The 25,057-nt window shown below is 44.0% G+C and overlaps 1 protein-coding gene across 1 annotated transcript; it reads left to right on the top strand.

Annotated features, from left to right (window-relative positions):
- Positions 1-469: 469 nt before the first annotated feature.
- Positions 470-24,622, top strand: JCHAIN (joining chain of multimeric IgA and IgM). Its single transcript, XM_063425317.1, has 4 exons — positions 470-652; positions 7,933-8,062; positions 17,468-17,548; positions 24,150-24,622. The coding sequence occupies exons 1-4, from the start codon at positions 583-585 to the stop codon at positions 24,349-24,351; spliced, it is 483 nt and encodes a 160-aa protein (XP_063281387.1). The 5' UTR covers positions 470-582; the 3' UTR covers positions 24,352-24,622.
- Positions 24,623-25,057: the final 435 nt, after the last annotated feature.

The raw sequence follows: 25,057 nt of genomic DNA on the forward strand, positions 1-25,057 counted from the left end.
GTGTTGGAAACAGTATTCTATTACAGAACTCTAATGGGGGGGGGGGCGGAGAGCATGATACTTGGTCAAGAAAAAGGTGTTAATGGGAAATTAGGGTAAAAATACTGCAATTGAAAGCGAAAAGGGTCTCTGTGAAGAGAATAAAGACAATATAGGGGGATTGACACAGAAACAGGCGACTGAGAGAAAGAGGAGAGACTGATAGACAAAATGCGTGGTTATCACTAATCTAGTTTATATCTATTTATTGAAAAAGTGTTTGCAAAAACACACGTATGGAATCACATCTATCTCTCTGTGCTTCCAACAATAAAAAAACATTTAAGTTAATTTCAGATTAATAATTTTTCTGTAACAATAAGCGGTTGTCCCTAGATTGCTTTTCGAAGGGACAGCCCCCATAATTCTTGAGTAAGGATATAGTGTCAATCTTCTGTAACATCTGTTATCAATACTGAAACCCTTTAGGAGTTGGGTTTTTATTTTAGGCAGCAGACAGTTGCAGTGCTGCCTCCTCCCCCATATTATAGGACTGCACTGTATCTTCACCTGGACATCTTCAAAAGAAGAAGTGAAGCAAAGATGCTGAAGAAAAGTGTTATGCTGGCAGCTGCATTGCTGCTATTTGGGAGTTCTATATTTGTGGCAGCAGGTATGTGAACAATAAACATGCAAGTTGCAAATGTCTGATTAATTTAATATGTGACCAAAATCACTGACTGAGTTATTTATTAACTTGTGAATTTGTTGGGGATCTTCAAAGTGAATGCTAGGTTTTTCTGAATTGGGATATTTTCTGAGTTATCTATGTTCTCAGTTTTGCGACATGGGTCTAGATCAGTGGTTCCCAACCCAGTCCTCAAGTACCCCCTCCCAGTCTAGGATTTAGGGATTACCCTGTTGTGTCTAAAGTGTTTTTTAGCTTTTTTCCCCCAAAACACCTTAGACACAATTGAGTAATCCCTAAAGGGGATACTTGAGGACTGGGTTGGGAACCACTGGTCTAGATGAATTTGAAATTCAATTTGAATTCACTTTATATTCCGGATAATGCACACTTTAGCGATAAACAGTAACATTTGGACATTCTTTTCCAACATTGGTACTACATTTTCAGATGTCAACACATTATTTAGCAAATATGAATATGTTTAATGTAGAAGAGCAGTAGATAATTATGCCAGATTCAGATCATGAACGGTATATTCCCTTTAATAGCAAGTTGTAATGATTTGTTAAAAAAAAAATATATATATATATATAGCAAAATTTGGGCTACAAAAGAAGAATTAGAAAATATTTCCAATTCAGATATATGTTTTCCAATTGGCCTATTTCACAGGGATTCACAGGGTTATTCACTAATGTGCGAATTCAACGTGAATTTAAAATTTAAGGCCAAAATAGCTGTGCGAGAAAAATATCTTTATTATTATATTGTTACCGTAGCCTAAAATGTGATATTCACTTTGAATTCTCATTTTGGTGAATAAGCCTCATAATTTTGCAATTCAGCTCTTAGCTCACCCAGATAAATGTTTAGTGAATAGACCTCTATATTCAATATTTGTTTTTTTTAAAAAGAGCTTTTCACTTGTTGGCAATGTGTTTGCAGCGGTCAATTACAGCGACTTCAGAATTAAACTGGAAAAGTCTGTTAGTTTCCATATTCAGATTAAAAGGGGTTTATTCAGCAAAAATAGACTAAACACCTGTGACAATAGCTCACTTAGATTCTATTTTCATATCAGCATTTCCTAAATGTTGCTTTTTTTTAAAATTCACTAGAATTCACAGTTTAGTGGAAAAACATCTAAAAACAACAAGACTATTCAGTAAATAGAGAACTGTTTAGGAATTAACTAGGCAATTGTACATCATAGGCAAAAATAGACAAACTGCTAAAAAAAAAACCCAAAAAAAAAACAAATTAAAATAAAAAAATGAATTAAAAAATAAATCAGCTTTTTTGATACACAGATTGCAATTCCAAATTTAGTGACTCATCCTTTACTTGCTGACTGTTACTACTTCTGCTTTGAGACTCTCCCATGTATTTACTGCATTTTCTTTATAATATTTATTTAAAGTTATCACATGGTCCAAAAACACAGAAGATTAAAAAATCTAGCAGTAGAAAATGAAGAGAGTTACCGTATTTACTGCCTCTTTTTACTTGATGTTTCAAAAGGTACAATTTAAGGTGCTCTGTCGTGCATACGTTTACTTTTCACTGTCTACCAATAGTTTTTCTCATAGTAATATTTTAAATTGTGAATTATTATTATCATTAATACTTTGGAATAATTCATTCATAAATGTGGAATAATCAAATCTACGAACCACAGGCAGCTCACAAAGAAAGGTTTTGTGTAGTGAAACGTAGCATGTAAAAGACTTGCGAATCCCCTTTTACTGATGATTGTGCATATCTAACATTTTGGCTATTTTTAATTAATGTTTTGTCAATGTTAGAGAGTTAATGGTTTTACATGTTTTGTCCAGTTTTATTCTATTGGAGCCTGGTTTTAAGATCATGAAAATTGCAGGAAACAAATCTCCAGAGCTATTTTGTTTAGTAACTCCCAATTTGTTCCATATTATTATACTTAATATCATATTAATATACATCTTTGTGACAATATATATTTTGAAGAGAAAAAAAGAATATCTCAATTTAAAAGAAACAAAAACACAATATGGGACTTGCACTATGGGACTTGGACCCAGTGAAAAACTGTTTCGGTCATCATGAGACACACAGGTCCCAATAATGGCTAGCGTTTTGAAAAGTTAATAGAGCACAGTTTAGACACCGTACTGGGTTTCATAATGAAAAAGCAAGCAGTCATACGAATTCAAGAACAGTTGCTCATCCATCTAGTGAACAATTATCTTATACAAAAAAAAAAAAGTGGTGATTCTTGCAATCACGTCAACCATACCCAGCCATTAACCAATGTTAGATTGTAGATGCGAGTGTGAACCTTATCAATATTTGTTAAGGGCTAGCAAGAATTAATATTTATATTATCATACTATGTTTATTCTTGTAATTAGATCCATATCATTGCCTTCATTAGAATTGAAAGATGATTATATAATTTAATTTGTAACATTACCCACCTAGTGCATGTTAGTAATTGTTACCATTGAGTACAGTCCTGCACAAAGATTTAATCCCACCATCAGGAGAAAAAACTGTTCTGGACCTGTTGACACAGTGTAGTGTCTTTATTTAAAAATCACCCATAAAACCTACATGGAAATCCTGAACAGAGGTGCAGTTCAATGTAAAAAGTTCTAAACAGTGATAAAAAAAAATTATAACACTCCCTTATCATCAAACAAAGTGGATCTCCCGGGTGGCCTTGACAAGCAGTCCTCCCTTTCCTCACCACATGTGCAAAGGCAAACTCACAATGACACACATATATGCACAGACACATATTCCTACATGCAAAGGCACATACTCACATAGCTACATACTCACAAAAAACAATCAAATTCATAAAGACACACAGAAATTGCTCTATATATTTACAGAGGAGGGTATGATATTGTAACTTTTTTTAAATACAGTGTTACCTCAGTTTACAAACGCCTCGGTTAACATAATTTTCGGTTTACAAGTAAAAATTCATTGAAAATAATGCCTCGGCTTACAATTTTTTTTTTGCAATACAAAGCTGTTTCCCCAGGATGCATTGCACTTGGGAGGTTTATAGCACCGCCCACTGCATGCTGGAGCCTGTAGGTAGCACGTGGCGTTGAGTGTGGAGGTGTTGGAGCGGCTTTTGCATCGAGTTCTGGAGCCATTCTGGAAATTGTTTGCAGTTGTTTTGGGACTTTTTGGTGCATATCTCAAGCTGTGGGAAGGTAGGGAGCTGAGCTTTGTCGTTTGCATGCCTTTTATTGTGTGTTCTGCATTGTGGGTTGGTTTCCATGCCAGCTCATTTTGACTTTTTTCTGACCTCCAGAACGGATTAATTGGTTTTCAGTGCATTCCTATGGGAAACTGCGTTTCGGTTTACAAATTTTTCATAATAAGAAACTTCCCGGAGAACACATTAAATTCGTAAACCGAGGTCCCACTATATGTGTGACTCATTTTTTCGCTACAGAAACATTGTTACTAAAGGTGAGGTGGGTAGTGTAAACATGAAATAAATAACTAGTAGAAGTGGTATGACTAGTTACAGCACCGGAAAAGTTAATTTGGCTGTCTTGCTACAGAAAATGTACCATCTCTAGTTACAGCTTTGTCAGGATTAACTTGATTGTATAGAAATGTGCTATGTGTCAGATCCAGTGGCGTACATGCAGGGGTCGTGGCTGCTAACCGGGCCCGGCCCACCAGGGGGCCCGGCCGCCCTGTGACCCGGTATGTACCCACTGTGGCCAGCCTCTTCTCCTAGGGGGCCCAGGAGCCGGCCACCTCAGGGCCCCCCGAGGCTGGCCCTGGTATCACCAGGCGGGCGGGCAGGCTGGCGCGCGAGGGAGCACTCCCTCGCACTCTGCAGATACTCCCTCCAGACCCTCGCGCACCGCTCTGATACCGGAGCCGGAAGATGACATCATCTTCCGGCTCTGGCATCAGTACGCGGCGCGCAAAGGAGCTGAAGAGGGAGCATTCAGGGGAGAGTGCTCCCTTGCGCGCCAGCCTGCACGCCCGCCCGCCCGCCTGGTGACCGGCCGCCCAGGAGCCCAGCAGCACCACTGGACGCCAGGGAATCCCCTCAGCACTCCAAAAGGTAAGGAGGCTGCGGGATTAAATTAAGAAAAAAACATGTGTGTGTGTTAGTGTGTGAGTGTTTGTGTGTGTGTTAGTGTTAGTGTGTGTGTTGTGGCGAAAGTAACCTCACCACTGGTTTATTGAGGGGCCTGTTTGCCAGCCTCCTGCCCTGCGACTATGGCCCTGGGATGTATTGCCCTTTAAGGAACTGAGTTGGGGCTTATGGACTTATATTATGCTGTTTATGGCCCTTTAACTGTTTTAGGATTTTAGGATTGGTACTTCGATATGGCACTTCGGATACAGCCGAAGTGCCGAAGTAGTCGAAGTGGCCGCCATTAGACAGTTGAACATGTGGCGGCGGCAATTTTAATCCAGTCGAACGCGGTCAGCGGTGTGTGCCGTCAAATCCCTGGAACGGAAATCGGCCACACATTTGAACGAACACCACTGACCTGTACTTTCCCGGCCCTTCGACACTGCGGCTGGAGACTAAGTCCCGTTCGAAGATTCAAACACACGTTCAAACGGGACTTTGTCATTTTGCGTGTAAAATAGACCTCCAGTAGACAATTAAACACCACGGAAACACAACCCCGGTTTCACTTCGACACTTCGACAGAAGTCGAAGTGCGTTCAACGATTCGAACGCCGCCTTCGGATGGGACTTTGGTACTTTTCAGGGCAGAAATAGACCAACCGCTAGTGATGTCCCGAACGGTTCGAGTGGCGAATAGTTCCTGGCGAACATAGCATGTTCGCGTTCGCCACCGCGGGCGAACACATGCGGTGTTCGGTCCGCCCCCTTATTCTTTATCATTGAGTAAACTTTGACCCTGTACCTCACAGTCAGCAGACACATTCCAGCCAATCAGCAGCACACTTTCCCTAGCAGACCCTCCCACCTACTGGACAGCATCCATTTTAGATTCATTTGGAAGCTGCAACCATTTTATTAAATTTTTTCAAATTTTTTTTCCAGTGCATATAAATGTTACAAGCAGATACTCCCCCCAGACACTCTGTATTACTGCAGATACTCCCTCCAGACACCCTGTGTTACTGCAGATACTCCCTCCAGACACCCTGTGTTACTGCAGATACTCCCTCCAGACACCCTGTGTTACTGCAGATACTCCCTCCAGACACTCTGTGTTACTGGAGATACTCCCTCCAGACACTCTGTGTTACTGCAGATACTCCCTTTCAGACACCCTGTGTTACTGCAGATACTCCCTCCAGACACGCTGTGTTACTGCAGATACTCCCTCCAGACACCCTGTGTTACTGCAGATACTCCCTCCAGACACCCTGTGCTACTGCAGATACTCCCTCCAGACACCCTGTGTTACTGCAGATACTCCCTCCAGACACTCTGTATTACTGCAGATACTCCCTCCAGACACTCTGTGTCACTGCAGATACTCCCCCCAGACATCGTGTGTTACTGCAGATACTCCCTCCAGACACTCTGTGTTACTGCAGATACTCCCTCCAGACACCCTGTGTTACTGCAGATACTCCCTCCAGACACTCTGTGTTACTGCAGATACTCCCTCCAGACACCCTGTGTTACTGCAGATACTCCCTCCAGACACCCTGTGTTACTGCAGATACTCCCTCCAGACACCCTGTGTTACTGCAGATACTCGCTCCAGACACTCTGTATTACTGCAGATATTCCCCCCAGACACTGACACAGAGCAGAATAGGGACTGTTCCCCCTACATAGGGTCACTTGGCAGATATGGATTGACACCTATCCTAAGGATCCCTGATACACACTGACACAGAGCAGAATAGGGACTGTTCCCCCTACATAGGGTCACTTGGCAGATATGGATTGACACCTATCCTAAGGATCCCTGATACACACTGACACAGAGCAGAATAGGGACTGTTCCTCTTACATAGGGTCACTTGGCAGATATGGATTGACACCTATCCTAAGGATCCCTGATACACACTGACACAGAGCAGAACAGAGACTGTTCCCCCTACATAGGGTCACTTGGCAGATATGGATTGACACCTCTCCTCAGAGACCATGATACACACTGACACAGAGCAGAATAGGGACTGTTCCCCCTACATATGGTCACTTGGCAGATATGGATTAACACCTATCCTAAGGATCCCTGATACACACTGACACAGAGCAGAATAGGGACTGTTCCCCCTACATAGGGTCACTTGGCAGATATGGATTGACACCTATCCTAAGGATCCCTGATACACACTGACACAGAGCAGAATAGAGACTGTTCCCCCTACATAGGGTCACTTGGCAGATATGGATTGACACCTATCCTAAGGATCCCTGATACACACTGACACAGAGCAGAATAGGGACTGTTCCACTTACATAGGGTCACTTGGCAGATATGGATTGACACCTGTCCTCAGAGATCATGATACACACTGACACAGAGCAGAATAGGGACTGTTTGTCATCTATTTTTCTATGTATACACTGTGACTATTTTGTTTATAATAAATATTCCTTTATTAAGTTCTGACATTGTGTGGTAAAGAATCAGGTTGCCTGATTAGAACTGTTTAATAGTATTATGATTACATAGATAATTCCAAAATTGTGTTTTGTGGGTTTTTACAATCTGATTTGGCTGATATCCAAAGACATCCGTTCCTAAATTGCCTTGGTGGTGGCATCTTTTGATACTATAGTTAAGTATGGGTGATATTAAGAGGGAATTTTGTTATCATTATTTTTGGTTTAGTGCACACAAATAGTTATTTGTGTGCACTAATCCAAGTTGCGAGCTTGCTTTGAGTAGTGTGTTTTATGACAATCTCTCTCCGTTCCTATGTTATTTTATGGCATTTTTATAAGTGTGGCGTTCATGGGCCTCATAAAAGTATGGGGTCACTGATCCACACCTAGATATCAACCATCTATTGTGTGTACACCACCACTTCTCTACGACCAACAAGGACAAGGACATAGCTAATAAAAGGGTGACTGGAGTATTTCATGAAAATAAGACAGGAAGTCTATGTTATGTAATTTATAGTATATGTGAATGTGAAAAAGTCTGCAAAATATCAAAGGAACTGGGGAGTCCTCCCTTAGAAGGGACAGCTCTCCACCCTATCAATCCCTGTGACTGTTTCTACATTCACTCATATTGTCAATGCAGGAAATATATTCTCACAAATGTACTATGCAATTACAGGCTACTATGATGATTATGATGAGCGTGTCTTAGTGGACAATAAATGTAAGTGCGTCAAAGTGACTTCAAAATTTGTCCCTTCAAAAGAAAATCCTAATGAGAATGTTTTGGAACGTAACATTGAAATAAGGTAAGCAAGGCAATGTGTTGTTTATAGGGTAATACTGTATTAGTATATGGATATTTTTCTTTCAAATTTATGATAAAAAGGGACATTAATCGTGATGAAAATATAATTTTGCCTCTTTATTAATCTACTGCTATTTTGGGCACCTATTTTAAAAGATATTATGGCACTAGAAAAAGCGCAGAGGCCAACCCAAAATTATTAGGTGGAATAGAAGATTCTATTTCTGAAGTTAGATTAACAAATTTAAATCTGTGTAGTTTATGAAAATGGTGCCTCTGAGGGGATATGATTATACAAATATATTTAGGGCCAATATAAACTATTGTCTGGAAATGGAAGAAAGGATGTGAGAGAGGATTCCGTCTAAGGCAAAAGAAAGGGATCTTTAGTGTAACAGTAACCCTTAAACACCTCTATATATTTCTCTGTTCATCTAACATTCCCATCCCCATATTTCATTTCCCCATAGCCACACTGAGTAGAAAAGAGCACATAGCACTAATCCAAAGTTTTGTTTTGGTTCAGAACTTGGATAATTACCTGTTTATACAGCCCTGGCCACACTTCCTCTGGCTGTGAATGACATAGCCTACATCAGGGGTTCCCAACCCAGTCCTCAAGCACCAACTACTAGTCCAGGATTTAGGAATGGACCTGTTGTGTCTAAAGTGTTACCACTGGGTAATCCCTAAATCCCGGACTGTTGGGGGGTACTTGAGGACTGGGTTGGAAACCACTGGTCTACATGAAACATGGTTTAATTTTCAATTAGATCTTACAGCATAGAGTGTTTCCCTTAGAAGTTATTATCTACGGCTCTGTTAATTGAACTTAAATCATACACAGAGCCCTGCAGGCTCGATCGGGCTATAAACAAACAGAGCAGGAGATAAGAAATTATAAATTAACCACACTGCCATAGAGGAAGTTTTTTAAAATTATATCTCTCTTTTCAGGAACAGTGTCACTTCCAGGAGAGTTATGGCTAAGGCTGCATAAACAATACAATTTAAAGGGTTACTCCAACCAACATGAACCATTTCCGTGATTTGAGTGGTCATGGTGCCTGGAGTCTCTATGTGTATCATTTTGCTATGAAACATACAGAGTTTAATCTGTAACTACACCTCCGGCAGCATCATTGTGCATCATTAGCAAGCCTGGAACAAGAGTATCTTTGCACATTGGATGTCTGCAGTCAGCCCGCCGCACTACATGCTGTAGATGGAGTCCAGTGGCAGCATGGTCCTCTCCTTTGTGCTGCCCATGTTCTTCCCTCAGCCCATCCTCCACCTTAAATCCCTCCCCGGCAACTAATGGAAGTGATGTTAGTGAAGTAGCATCAGATGAGGGGAGAACTTAGTCCCAACACTGGAACATGCAACACAGTGACGGAACTACCATCAGTGCAGCCAGTGCAGCTGCACCGAGGCCAAGAGCACTAGGGGAGCCCAGTGCCGGTAGTTCCTCCACTGGGTCTAGCTGTTGCCGCCTGGTAATGGGCTCGTCAAACAGTGATGGGTTACCTCCAGAGTCCGGGGCCTAGAGCACTTCCTCCCAGCTATAAGGAGTGTAGCTGCGAGGGAGGGAGAGGAAGCACAGGGAGGAGTAAGCAGTGAGCTGCTGTCCACACATCAGCTTCAGTCAGCAGCTCATCAAGCAACCCACCCTCATACAGAAAAAAAGTTAAGCTAACAGGAGGGTGGATGTAAATATAAAAAATAATGACATATATGTGTGTGTTGATGTGTGTGTGTGTGTGTGTTTGTATCTGTGTGTCACTGTGTATGTGTCAGTGTATCTGAGAATGTGTGTATATGTGCCAGTATATGTTTTTTTGTCTAAGGGTGTATCTGTGTGTCAAGGTGTGTATCTGTACCAGTGTGTGTACCTGAGTGTGTATCTGTCTGTCAGTGTGTGTATCTGAGTGTGTATTTTTGTGTCAGTGTGTGTATCTGTGTGTCAAGGTGTGTATATGTGTCAGTGTTTCTGACGGTGTGTGTATGTGTATCTGTGTGTCACTCTAGTGTATCTTTGTGTCAGTGTTTGTATCTGAGTGTATCTGAGTCACACACAGGGCCGGATTAAGAGCACAGTGGGCCTGGTGCTGACAATTATGATGGGCCTAATTACGTAATCTTATCAACCCAAAAACACTAAAACAGTCATACCTCCCAAGCCTCCCAATTTCTCTCTAATTTATGCTTTCATCTTTCAAGTAAATCCATAACCCCTAACAGCAGTGTCCAGTGAAGCAGGAAGTCAATGGGCGGGGTAAAAGGGTGGGCCACTGGCGCGAATCACGTGACAAGACCTGCCAAATGTGGTGAACATGCCTAAAAAGGGGGCATGTTTGTCCAAAGAATTGGAAGGTCAGTCTGGCATGAATTCATGTCAGGCTGCCTGCTAATCCTGCAGGCTGTCCAACTAAGGGCATACTATGCAAGCAGCACCTTGAGCTTGACATAAATGTGTCTAATGATGCGCTCACTCCATGCTTTTAAGGACTGTCCCCTAGCACTTGCTGGTCCACTTGTCTCCTTACCTTCTTACTAGCAGGCAGAAGTTCCTGGTATATAGTCTGAGACAGAGAGAAGGTGTATGTAGTGAGTGTAGAAGAAAGGGGACATGCCACAGTGTTAGAGAGACCAACGTCTGCATTACCTAAACTAATTTTAATGTCAGCCAGTCCACACAAGTTTTGTTCCCATACATCCCTCTTAAGCTTCCAAACTTAAAGGGACACTATAGTCACCAGAACAACTACAGCTTATTGTATTTGTTCGGGTAAGTAGAATCATTCCATTCAGGATTTTTGCAGTAAACACTGTCTTTTCAGAGAAAATAACTCCACTGGCTGCTCCTTAGATGGCTGCTAGAGGTGCTTCCTGGGGCAGTACTGCCTAGTGTGCAGCACTGCCATTCAGTGTTTCCACCCTCTGCATGCAGACACTAAACTTACCTCATAGAGATGCATTGATTCATTTTATCTTTATGAGGAGATGCTGATTGGCCAGGGCTTTGTTGGACTTGTGCTGGCTCTGCCCCTGATCTGCCTAGTTGACAGTCTCAGCCAATCCTATGGGGAAGTATTGTAATTTGCTCAGACCACCACTTCTGAGCCAGCAGCTGCAGACTTGAATACAAGTAATATTTTACTATATTTAGAGAGGCAAGAAGGGGCCAGGGTGGTGGTTTTAACATAATAGGGTCAGAAATACATGATTGTGTTCCTGACCCTATAGTGCTCCTTTAAGCAAGAGTATGTGAAGAGTAGTTAAGGTTGCCACCGTTCTTGGAAAAAAATACCAGCCTTAATCATTTGTATAATTAATTAGTTATGCGTGACATCACATGATGTAAATCACAAGGAGTGACATCAGAGAAAATCCAGTAAAATCACCAACAAACTACTCACAGTTTGATTCTGCTGTATAGATGGATTGCTCCCAGTGTCTCCCTGTCTCCCAGTGTCTCAGTCTCGCAAGTCACCCAGTGTTTCAGTGTCTCTATGTATCACAGTGTCAGTGTCCCCATGTTGCCCAGTCCCCTAGTCTCCCAGTGTCTGTGTCCCCATTTCTCCCAGTGTCCCAATGTCTCAGTGTGTCCCCATGTCACTAGGATACTGGGGACACAGAGACATGGGGACACTGAGAGACCCAGGGACACTGGGAGACATGGGGACACAGATATTTAGGGAAACTGGGAGAAACGGGGACACTCAGACAGTAGGGACACAGACACTGGGAGACATGGGGACACTGAAACATTTGGGGACACTAAGACATGGGAACACAGACACTGGGAGACTAGGGGACACTGGCTGGGAGACAGACACTTGTGGACACTGGGAGACATGGGGACAGTTGTGGACATAGACATGGGGACACTGGGACACCAGGCACACTGAGACACTAGGAACACAGACACTGGGAGACATGGGGACACTGAAACATTTGGGGACACTAAGACACTAGGGACACTAGGGGACACTGGGAGACTCGGGGACACTGGCTGGGAGACAGACACTTGGGGAGACATGGGGACATAGACATGGGGACACTGGGACATATAGGGACACTAGGCACACTGAGAGACATGGGACACTGGGAGACTTGGGGACAATGAGACAATAGGGACACTGGCTGGGGGACATGGGAACATAGTGTCTCCGTGTCCCAATGTCACTATGTCTCACAGCATCCCCATATGTCTCAGCATTCCCATGTGTCCCAGTGTCCCCATGTTTTCCAGTGTCCTCAAGTGTCTCAGTGTCCCCAGGTCTCCCAGTGTCTGTGTCCCCATGTGTCCTAGTGTCTCAGTGTCCCCATGTGTCCCCTAGGGTCTCAGTGTCCCCATGTTTTCCAGTGTCCCCAAGTGCCTCAGTGTTCCCAGGTCTCCCAGTGTCTGCGTCCTAGTGTCTCAGTGTCCCCTAGTGTCTGTGTCCCCTAATGTCTCAGTGTCCCCATATGTCCCTGCTGCCTTTCCCCCCATTCCTCACTTACCTAAACTGTAGAGCTGCTGTCTGGACTGTCTGGACCACAGATCAGTGAGTAGTAGAGAGGGGCAGGGATATGCTGTAACTTCCTATCCCTGCCTCTCTCTACACACAGTGACCCCTACTGGCCGGTGCTGGTATTGCAGAGTAATCTCCATTTATTCTGAGAAAATTACCTGTATTTGTATTGCCAGTATTACTGCAATACCAGCACGACCAGGCAGCCTCAAATACCGGCTGTGCCAGTAAAAAAAAACAGTCCTAAGAGTAGTGTGAAAACCTAAGAGTAGTGTGTACTCTTTTTTTTTTTTTTGTGTACTCTTTTTTTTTTTTTTTTAAATGGGCCTATTCCATGGGCCTGGGCCTGGAGCTGCAGCTCCATCAGCCCCTATGTTAATCCGGCCCTGGTCACACACAGAGTACAGTCTCATACACACACAGGCAGAAAGTCACACACTGAGTGCAGTCTCTTTCTCTCTCTCACACACACACACACACACACAGGCAGTCACACACAGATCACAGTCTCTCACACACATAGACATGCGCACCCTAATCCCCGCGGCTCGCGCTATGTGCCTCCATGGGCCGGTGAGGGAGATCAAAGATCTCCTTCACCAGCCCACAGGCAGAGAGGGAGGCAGGAGAGGACCCGGGGAGCTCTAGCCAGCAGCTCTGCTGGGTTCCTCACGCGAGGTCGAAGCGAGTTCACACGCGAGTTCACTCACCACTGGACAACCAGGAATGGCAGCAGCACGGTCCCTTCAAAAGGTAAGAAGGGAGGGGGGCCATTTCCTAAACGGTCCCCCCAACCACACAGTACCTCCAAACAAATACACACAAACAGCACACACACACACAGCACCCACACACATATAGCACCCTTACACATACACAGCACACACACACCAACAGCACCCTCACACATACAGCACCCTTACACACACCACCCTTACACATACACACTAACAGCATCCTCACACACACAGCACCCTCACACACAGCACCCTTACACATGCACACACACACACAGCACCCTCACACGTGCACAGACACACACTAACAGCACCCTCACACACAGCACCCTTACACATACACACACACTAACAGCACACACACACACAGCACCCTCACACATACACACACCCAGCACACACACAGCACCCACACACACACAGCATCCTCACACACACAGCACCGTCACACACAGGCAGACAGTCAGAGTACAGTCTCACACACACAGGCAGACAGTAACACACATAGTACAGTCTCACACACACACACACACACACACACACACACACACACAGCGTACAGTCACACACACAGAGTACAGTCACACACACAATTACCTTTTTCTATTATGGCTGGAAGGGAGGAATGGAAGCAGTGATTATTTTCTGTGCAGCAAGTACCTGGAACTTCAGTGAGCTGCAAGCTTCGGCCCGGCTGCCTTTTAGCCCCACCTCCTCCATGCGGTAAGCCCCGCCCCGCCATTTGGTCAGCCTCGCCCCTTTACTTTCATAGTCCTCGGTGGAAAATAATGAATCCTCCACCCGGGGACTTCCTTTAGCTCCCCCTGCACTCACCCGGCCATGTGCGAGCTGTGTAGGCAACATGGCGCCCACTGCTCCATGGCGCCCTGTGCGGCCACACAGCTCGCACACCCCTAAGGCCAGCCCTGGCTGCAGGTACACCGCAGAGCTTGATGTGGTTGTGGCGCAAGCGATCCTCTTGGGTACTGGTGGGCCGCTTGTAATGTGTGCAGTGTGCCCGTTAGGTTAGACATAATGCTGTTAAGTTTGAGAACGTCCTCTAGGCATGTGCATGGGGAAAATTTTCAGTTCGGTTCGGCATTCTAAAATGCGGCACTTCGGCAATTCGGCACTTCAGAACTTCGGCATTTCGGGACTTCGGGACTTCTCTTGCAGCCGCTTAGTAGATAACTCCCTAATTCCCACGGTATTAGGGAGTTATCTACCAAAAGGCTGAAAGACCTAAATTGGTCTTTCAGCCAAATTTACTAATACTAAGTAAAAATTACTTAGTATTAGTAAATTTTGCCCCTACTCGCGGTATAGCATGTCGTTTAAACAGTGAGCAGCTGGTGGCGTCGGTTATTATGGATTTTTTATTTGGCCTTTTTTGGGGCAGAAAAAATAGGATTCTAGAAGAAAGAGAACATCAAATGGTAAGTTTTATTTTTTTTACAGGTACTTAGTTAAAGGTCCCCCCCTCATTATTTTTTAGGGTGAGGGGGGTGTTGTTTTTTGGGGGGTGGTGACTAGGGGTTTGGGGACCTCTATTCACCTGGGGAGGTAACATTTTTATTTAGGGCCTCCACAGGGGTGGGGGCCGGGGGGGAGGAAAATAGCTCCCCCCATATTGGTATTTAGGGCCCCCACCCGCTTCTCAGGGATGGGGGCCAGAGGGGAGGACATTAGGTCCCCCCCTTATTAGTATTTAGGGCCCCCACCCGCCGCTCAGGGGTGGGGGCGGGGTGGGGAAAAATTAGGTCCCCCTTATTCCAATTTAGGGCCCCCACCCGCTGCTCAGGGGTGGGGGCCAGGGAGGAGGACATTAGGTCCCCCCTTTTCCAATTTAGGACCCTCACCCAACGCTCAGGGGTGGGGGCCAGGGGTGAGGACATTAGGTCCCCCCCTTATTAGTATTTAGTGCCCCCACCTGCCGCTCAGGGGTGGGGGCCAGGGAGAGGACATTAGGTCCCCCCCCATTAGGTCCCCCCCCTTATTCTAATTCAGGCCCCCCACCCACCGCTCAGGGGTGGGGGCCAGGGGGAGGACATTAGGTCCCCCCCCTTATTTTACGGTAGGGCCCTCACCCACTGCTCAGGGGTGGGGGCAAGGGGGGAGGACAATATTAGTATTTAGGGCCCCCACCCACCGCTCAGGGGTGGGGGACAGGGGGGAGGACATTAGGTCCCCCCCCTTATTTTGCTGTAGGGGCATAATTTACTAATACTAAGTCATTTTTACTTAGTAATAGTAAATTTGGCTGAAAGACCAATTTAGGTCTTTCAGCCTTTTAGTAGATAGCTCCCTAATACCGTGGGAATTAGGGAGTTATCTACTTATTCATTGCTGTCATTACACTGACTGGCTAAGTAACTTACATTTTATATGAATGTATGTTACTTGATTGTTGTAAGTGTTGCAAATGCTTACAGCTGAATCCGTATTTAAAATTGTATACAGTGTAACATTCTTCCACTGGGTAAGTATTTTAGTTCTTAGGCAATACTGTGCTTCGGAACTTCGGCAACTTCGACACTTCGGAAATTCGGTAATTTCGGAACTTCGTGACTTCGACCATTCGGCAATTCATCTATTCGGAAGTACCCCAATGTCCGAATTGCCAGAAATTCGTCCGAATTCACATTCGGACCGAAACGAACTGCACATGTCTAATGTCCTCCTCTATGGCGCTTATTCACTCAGTGGTCTGGCAAACATCTGTCTTCAGGGTGCCGATGTCTGCGGCAAGCAATTTCTGGAGTTCCTGCATCCATTGTTGGAGGTCATGCTTTGTGGCAAAGGTATTATCCTCTGGTTCTCTAAGGGCTGGGAGCGTGGTGTCTTGCTTGGCCTCTGCCCGCGGTGCCAGTGAGTGGGCATGTGGTGTAAGCTGCACCAGAGCAGTTAAGACCTCTGTGGCAGCCATCTTGGATGGTGCCTGTCGCTGCAACATAACTCCGATATCTGGTTGTTCAGCTGATGAGCCCGGCTGCAGCTTCTGTGTGCGGCGCCTCATTGTTGTGGAGGTGTCGCTAAGTGTCAAGGTATCGTCCCACCCAATGTGTTTGTTGTCATACACCCAAGTGCCTCTTAGGAGAGTTTCCAGGCTGTGGATGGCCGGCAGGCCATGGTTTTGCGTTTAGGCTTCCTGGACCTTGAGGGTTGGAAGAAAGGCATCTATCTGCTCCTCTCATTGCCCAGGGTCTTTTTGGTCGTAGTCTGGCCGGATGGTGGGTAAGGTATTTGCAGATTGTGTGGATCGAGGTTGGGAGCCAACATAGGTGGCGTCTGTTCAGCTTCGGTCCCAAGCCCCATCCCCCTTGAGCATCTTTTTTATGTTTTAAAATGCATGTGTGCTTTTGTTACTTACTATTAAACTATGACATTTTATTGTTTCCTTATTTCAATTGTTTGTTTTGTTAAAGGAACACTGTACTCACTATAACAACTTCATCTAATTGAAGTTACTACAGTGCCTATATTAGTTTCTACTTCGTAGTGACCCCTAATCACCTAATTTTACTTACTAGGAGCATTTGAAGTGCGGTTTCTAGCCACAACCTCAAGGCCCTTTAGGTAGGAGAAAGGGACTGTTGCTTCTGGACTCTCAATCCCAGCCATACCATGGAGTTACGCACAGAAGTACAGTGCCATAACAGTCTGTCATGGAGAATCATTACATGCAATGATTCTCTATGACAGAATTAATGGCGGATTGCGGCAAGCACCATGTATACCCTTAGTGTCCCATATAAGGAGCACTGTATTGGAATGTCAATGGAGGCACACCTTCAGGATGACATAACACGAAGAGGAGCGCATGCGAGCATCGAGAAAGACTAAGTGCTAGAGAGACGGTGAGTATTTTTAAATTAACAGTGCACACAGTGTGGGCGGGGGGGGGGGGGGGGGGGGAGGACGACCTCTAATTAACTGTGGACAATATAGTTTATGAATACAGATTTTTATTGCTAATGCCATATTGTCCCTTTAATATTTCTTTGTGGCATCAGACACTTTTATACATTGTATGGTATCACCTATTACTAGATACTAGGTTATTTATGTCATGTCAAACATAGATAAATGATAGATGATACTGGGTTGATTTTGTAATGCATACTTTATGTAAAATTCTGTATTTCATTCTAGGATTCCATTAACAGCCAGGATGAACATCTCAGACCCAACATCTCCACTGAGAACTAATTTTGTCTATGATCTGTCAAAACTGTAAGTTATTTTTCTAACCCTTTTTTTTAAATATTACTTTGTGAATGTGAAGATACTCTACAAAAAAGGGTTCTCTCCCTTAAATTTATTAGAGTAATTAATCATACCATAATTTGCATTCGCATTATGATTATGTTACATACATTAGCAAAATACAAGAATTTGTTTTGAAAGCGCATGTTTCAGTAAAGAAAATGTAGCTTTTTTCCTAAATCCTAAATATATAATGTAATGTACCTAAATAGGTAATGTATATATTAAAGGAGAAAAGCATATGTAAGGGATGCTCAGATGAGAATGGGCAAATATTATAAATGCACACAAAAAAAATTTAATGGCAAGAGGTACCCACACTGAGCTGAGCTCAAGTTATACTACTGTGTCAATGCCGCACTATGGGATGTGACATCATGCATCACTACTACAGACCAAGGGACAGGTGCAGAATGCAGTACAGGATGTGGGGTTTTAATGTAAGCTGAGTATGACCAGAGTAGTGGTCTCAGGAGGGCAGGGGGTACTGGCGAATGAGCAGAGCATATTAACTTGGGCATTGCTTAGTACAAAAGTCTAAAATAGACCTGAAGGAGTTAAAACTCTTACCTTACCTGTTCAGTCATAGTTTCCTGTGCAAAGGCACATGTCTAGAAGAGATTTTGCAACTTCTAATATTAGATTAAATTTGAATAGTGATGTCCCAAACGGTTCGCAGGCGAATAGTTCCCGGCGAACATAGCATGTTCGCGTTCGCCACGGATGGCGAACATATGCGATGTTCGGTCCGCCCCCTATTCGTCATCACTGAGTAAACGTTGACCCTGTACCTCACAGTCAGCAGACACATTCCAGCCAATCAGCAGCAGACCCTCCCTCCCAGACCCTCCCACCTCCTAGACAGCATACAATTTAGATTAATTCTGAAGCTGCATTAATTTTTTTTTTTAATTTTTTTTTTGTGTTTGTCTTTATTATACATTAGCCTCCATAGCCAGTAACCTGTGTTTATTATACATTATCCCCATAGCTACTAACCTGTGTTTATTATACATTATCTCCCCACAACCAGTAACCTGTGTTTATTATACATTATCCCCTCATAGCCAGTAACCTGTGTTTATTATACATTATCCTCCCCATAGCCAGTAACCTGTGTTTATTATACATTATCCTCCCATAGCCAGTAACCTGTGTTTATTATACATTATCCATCCATAGCCAGCAGGGCCGGACTGGAAACTAAAAGCAGCCCTGGAAAAAAATTCTATACCAGCCCAATAATGCGTCGCGCCAGCATAGTGTGCTGATATAGAGGGTGAAAAAATAACTTGAAATTGAAAACTCTTACTCCAACGAAAGAACGCATATAGGACTTCAAAATAAACAAAAGAGTGCCTTTATTTTAAGTAGATGTACATTTGCATGTAATCAATGTTTCAGTACAACTACTTTGGCCTATTAAGGACATTTTAGTAATGATACTGAAATGCTGAATGTCTGCAATTGCACAACTAAACAAAAATTAAGTTAGCTTGTTTATTTTGAAGTTCTATGGGTGCGCTCTAAACTTTAAATATGTTATGGTGCATGAGTATGCAACTAGCAACAAGACTGGGCCAATACGTGTTCATTACATATATATATATATATATATATATATATATATATATATATATATATATATATATTAATGACATTTATGTGTGTATTATGCATATATAAATGTATATTACTATATGTGTAAATATTATAGGCATAATTATATGTTACTAATACACACATCAATATATATATATATATGTGTGTGTGTGTGTGTGTGTGTGTATTACTATCAGGATCACATCAATTTACATCTATTACTTTTACCTCGTTTAGTGTATCTTGTCTCCAATTGTCTCCTTTTTTTCACATACAGCGACCCTTGTGCATCTTTTACTTCATCCCAGTCCCTGTGTGTTTCTTTTTACCCTTCTTCAGCCTCTGTATTTCTCTTTCCCTAGCCCCTTTTGCGTTGTTCTTAGCCCCAGCCAACAAACCTTCTGTGTCTCTTTCTCCCCTCTCTTCCCCCTCTCCTCCCTGAGTCTCTCTTCCCCATCTCCTCCCTGTGTCTCTCTCTTACCCCTCTCTCTTTGTACCCCCATCCCCTGTGTCTCTCTATTACCCCTCTGTCTCTTTGTCCCCCTTCCCTGGTGTCTCTCTATTACCCCACCTGTCTCTGTGTCCCCCATTCTCCTTTGTCTCTCTATTACACATCTCTTTGTCCCCCCCAACCCCTATGTCTCTCTATTACCCCTCTGTCTCTTTGTCCCCCCCATCCCCTGTCTCTCAATTACCCCTCTGTCTCTTTGTCCCCCCCCCTTCCCTGGTGTCTCTCTATTACCCCTCTCTTTATCCCCCCCCATCCCGTGTCTCTCTATTAGCCCTCTGTCTCTTTGTCCCCCCCTTCCCTGGTGTCTCTCTATTACCCCTCTCTTTGTCCACCCCATTACCTGTCTCTCTATTACCCCTCTGTCTCTTTGCCCCCCCCTTCCCTGGTGTCTCTTTATTACCCCATCTCTTTGCCCCCCATCCCCTGTCTCTCAATTACCCCTCTGTCTCTTTGCCCCCCCCCCTTCCCTGGTGTCTCTCTATTACCCCTCTCTTTATCCCCCCCATCCCCTGTCTCTCTATTACCCATCTGTCTCTTTGTCCCCCCCCTTCCCTGGTGTCTCTTTATTACCCCCATCTCTTTGCCCCCCATCCCCTGTCTCTCAATTACCCCTCTGTCTCTTTGCCCCCCCCCTTCCCTGGTGTCTCTCTATTACCCCTCTCTTTATCCCCCCATCCCCTGTCTCTCTATTACCCATCTGTCTCTTTGTCCCCCCCTTCCCTGGTGTCTCTCTATTATCCCTCTGTCTCTTTGCCCCCCCCCCCCTTCCCTGGTGTCTCTTTATTACCCCCTCTCTTTGTCCCCCCTTCCCCTGTCTCTCTATTACCCCTCGGTCTCTGTGTCCCCCCTTCCCCTGTGTTTCTATTACCCCTCTATTTATCCCCCCTTACCCTCTATTTGTCCCCCCTTCCCCTCTTTTGTCCCCCTTCCCCTCTTTTGTCCCCCTTCCCCTCTTTTGTCCCCCCTTCCCCTCTTTTGTCCCCCCTTCCCCTCTATTTGTCCCCCCTTCCCCTCTTTTTGTCCCCCCCTTCCCCTCTTTTTGTCCCCTTCCCCTTCCCCTATTCTTCTCTGTACCTGCTGCAACAGGAGGACTGAGGGAGGGGGCGGAGCTAACTACCATGCTCCCTCCCGGTTCCCATAATTCCCAGCATCTACACATCATAGAGTAATCCCTACTCTATTTTGTGTAGATGCTAGGAATCATGGGAACCGCGAGGGAGCTTGGTAGTTAGCTCCGCCCCCTCCCTCAGTCCTCCTGTGCTGACAGCTGTACTGCTGTCAGTATCAGTGAGTGTGCCGCCGGATCGCTTAGGCGGCCGCCCGGCACACTCACTGATACTGACAGCAGCATAGCTGTCAGCACAGGAGATGGGGCCGCCGGCCGCAAGGTGAGTAATCACCTCATAGTGTGCCGCCGGACCAGCCACCCGGCGGCACCGACATGCGGCCGCGATATTATTAAAATACAGGGAGCAGGGCTCCCTCTCCATCTCCAGCCCCCCAGGTGCCGCGGCCCACCGGGAAATTTCCCGGTATCCCGGTGGGCCAGTCCGGCCCTGATAGCCAGTAACCTGTGTTTATTATACATTATCTCCCCCATAGCCAGTAACCTGTGTTTATTATACATTATCCCCCCATAGCCAGTAACCTGTGTTTATTATACATTATCCCTCCCATAGCCAGTAACCTGTGTTTATTATACATTATCCTCCCATAGCCAGAAACCTGTGTTTATTATACATTATCCTCCCATAGCCAGTAACCTGTGCTTATTATACATTATCCTCCCATAGCCAGGAACCTGTGCTTATTATACATTATCCCCCCATAGCCAGTAACCTGTGTTTATTATACATTATCCCCGCATAGCCAGTAACCTGTGTTTATTATACATTATCCCCCCCATAGCCAGTAACCTGTGTTTGTTATACATTATCCCCCATAGTCATTTATCGTTGGACCTAGGCAGCATTGTCTGAGGCCGGCCCAGAGAGTGAGTGAGTGAGTGAATAATATAATATATATGTTCAGTAACATATTAGTAATATATGTAAATCGGGTTCATGCAAAGAGGGTGCAAAGGTATTAAAGAAAAACACACTTATTGCATCAAATTTACAAAGCCAAACTTTTAAAAGCTTTCCTCATTTCTTTCTCGGGATGAGGAATATATCGGTTGTAGACTGAGGATTTCCATCTGCCCAATCTTTTAATAATATGCACTGGAGTGTCAGTGTTGAAGGAGACGAAGCTGCCCCTATTCTAAATGAAAGACCCGAGACATGGATACAACCCAATCTTAGGAGTAGTGTTCTGATGTAGAAGATGAATTTAGCCGTAGTCAGAGGGATTCAGTAAGAGTAGTGGTGAAATGTGTGTGGCATAAGTAAGAGTCAAGTATTTTAACTGGGCACTAGTTCTAGGTGGGATAAAGTGGTATAGCGGATGGATGAGTAGTTTGGTTCGTTTTAGAGGTTTGTAGAGAAAGTATATAGTGATCATGATTTTTAGCAATATCCAATATATTTAAGGTGGTCTCAAACAAACATAAAATGCTATATAAAATTTGTGAGAAAATCGAATAGTCGTGTACAGTAAATCAGAGAGGGCTCAGAATATCGAACCATCGATCGGTAACCTGGATGAAGTAGGGGGTCTATCTGTTTTATTAAATACACGGTAATATGCTTTTAATGGGATAGGACATTAGGAAAGGTGTGTGATTGGGATAAGTGGTTGTGGCTGTATTTACCTTATCCTGGGACCGACCTGGCTCCTAAGCTTGAGCCGCGCGTGGCTGGATCACTCCTGCCTCCACACGAGCCGCATGCGGCTTGATCTCCTCTTCTGACTTAGCCGCGTGCACTAACCGCAGTGATCGGTCACGTAGCCCGCCTGGCACTATGAGCACGGCTCGAGTCACGAGCTCATTCTTAACCCCTTAAGGACACATGACATGTGTGACATGTCATTATTCCCTTTTATTCCAGAAGTTTGGTCCTTAAGGGGTTAAAGGGGGAGTGGGAGCCAAAAGTTGATTCAGGCTCCCATTGGCCCACGTCATTCCAGCACCCCTACACACGAACGTTTTGGGGGCACAATAGCTTGCATTTAAAAAAAAAAAAAACTTTTTTGACTGTAATATAATAGCAGTCAGTTTCCTTCACACGTGTGCGTTTCAGGGCCTGCCAGGGCACAGTGTCACACCAGTGCAACTCATATCTGGTGTAACACTAGTGTACATTTAAAAAATAAAAATACAGGGGGCTTGTTGTCACCTTTCGGGGACCCTTGGTGTTGTACGTGGCTGGGTGGAGGAAGAGACCTTCAATGACATCAGTGAGGACAAGGAACGGGACATGGCTAGCTTGGTTTCCAACCTTGTGCAAATGGGGAGTATGCGGTTGTGCAAATGGACTGTTTGCGGTGCGTTAAACGGGGAGTTTGGTCTGTCACTGTGAAGCAGGCGTAACCCTTACACTACCTGATCGATTCAACATCATACCTGATGTTATTCCAAACAATTTAGGAATGTTAGGGGATTTATGCCCTTTATGGATTAAAACCAGACTCTGCATCAACTATGTAATTTTCCATGGGAGTTTTGCCATGGATCCCCCTCCGGCATGCCACAGTCCAGGTGTTAGTCCCCTTGAAACAACTTTTCCATCACTATTGTGGCCAGAAAGAGTCCCTGTGGGTTTTAAAATTCGCCTGCCTATTGAAGTCTATGGCGGTTCGCCGGGTTTGCCCGTTCGCGAACATTTGCGGAAGTTCGCGTTCGCCGTTTGCGAACGGAAAATTTTATGTTCGCGACATCACTAAATTTGAACAATGATTATTTCAAGAGATATTCAAATGGACCATTGTTCCTCATTTTATTGTATAAAACCCTTGCTTTTATTACCATGGCAGACATACTAAGGATTCACTGTGATCACAGTTGCTTCGCACGATCAATAAAACTCTTCGCTAAACCTTTTGCTGAACCTCTTTCGCTGAACCATTAGATTATTACGCTAACTCTGCCATGTATGCTGCCATAGATCTGTGCTGCTCAATACTTGCAAATACTTGACAATGGAATTCTGGAAAAAGAGCTTTCTTCTGTGCAATTGCCTTAAAATCTCTTGCTGATAGTTTAATATTCAACAGTTTGTTCATTGATAAATGCCAATTTGAAAGACCACAAAATTCAGACCCAAGGCTACTGGTCCATTTACTGTATACTGTGAAGGTGGCATCAATTTGTTCATTAATACGTTTGGCTCTTCTATATATCCACACTCCAGCATTTTGAAAGTATGATGAAATATAAAATAATCAAAATCCGTTAATATGATTGTTAGAATATTTTTAGCATCATGTTCAAATAAAGATAGATTGTCCTTTATGTAATAATTGCATTTGCGTTTAGGATGTATCCTAATGTAATGTCTATTTCTATTCTTCCAGCTGTAAGAACTGTAATCCTACCAAAATAGAACTTGGTGGTGAATCCATATGGGCATCCCAAGGCACCTGCACTTCGGATTCAGAAGACACATGCTACACGTATAACAGGAACAAATGTTATACCTGGGGAGTCCCATTTTCATACAACGGAAAGACTGTAGTAAAGAGAGTAGCGCTGAATCCCGAATCCTGCTATGAATAAATTGTCCTAGCATTGCAATATCCAAAACATTGCTGTATATTTTATAAATGTCTTTAGATACTCAAAATACTGCCCAAACTAATGATAGCCAGCCCTTTTCCCCATATAACCTAGTATTTGCAACGGCAAAGCATACATATATTATTTAGCAGTGCTTAATCCCCTTATTATGTTTATGCCTGTGTTTTATGTCATTGAACGACCTTATTAATGTCCATTTTGCAATAAATCAGTTTATTCAGTGCACAAATAAATCCACATTGTGATTATTTCCTCTCTTCGTTTACAGTTGTTTATGGCTGTGGTGTTGGAGGTGGATTTATTTTAACCCCTTGTCATGATTCCCTTTTATTCCATAAGTTTGGTCTTTAAGGTATCAGACACTACAGCATGCTGCAATGGTAATGATGCTAGCAGTATCCTGGTGCCATTTCCTGTTAATGGTGCAAGCCGTTTTGTAAAGATTTATCCACTTACCTGGTTCCTCCCCTTGCACCAAGCCTCTGATGAGCCACAGGATGTGCATCTGGCTTCTGCAGAGCTGCAAAAGCAGAATGCCAATCTCACCGATCATTCAGTGGCTGAGAGTATCAGCTGATCACTCACAGCCAACAAACGACCCTCTGTGTATGGAATATGCACAGAACTGACATTAGCCAACCCAGAACTTCTATTCTGGGCTAGATAACGTTGCATCAATAATGGT

The sequence above is a fragment of the Pelobates fuscus genome, chromosome 6, assembly GCF_036172605.1.
Source record: "Pelobates fuscus isolate aPelFus1 chromosome 6, aPelFus1.pri, whole genome shotgun sequence".
NCBI classification, from domain to species: Eukaryota; Metazoa; Chordata; class Amphibia; order Anura; family Pelobatidae; genus Pelobates; species Pelobates fuscus.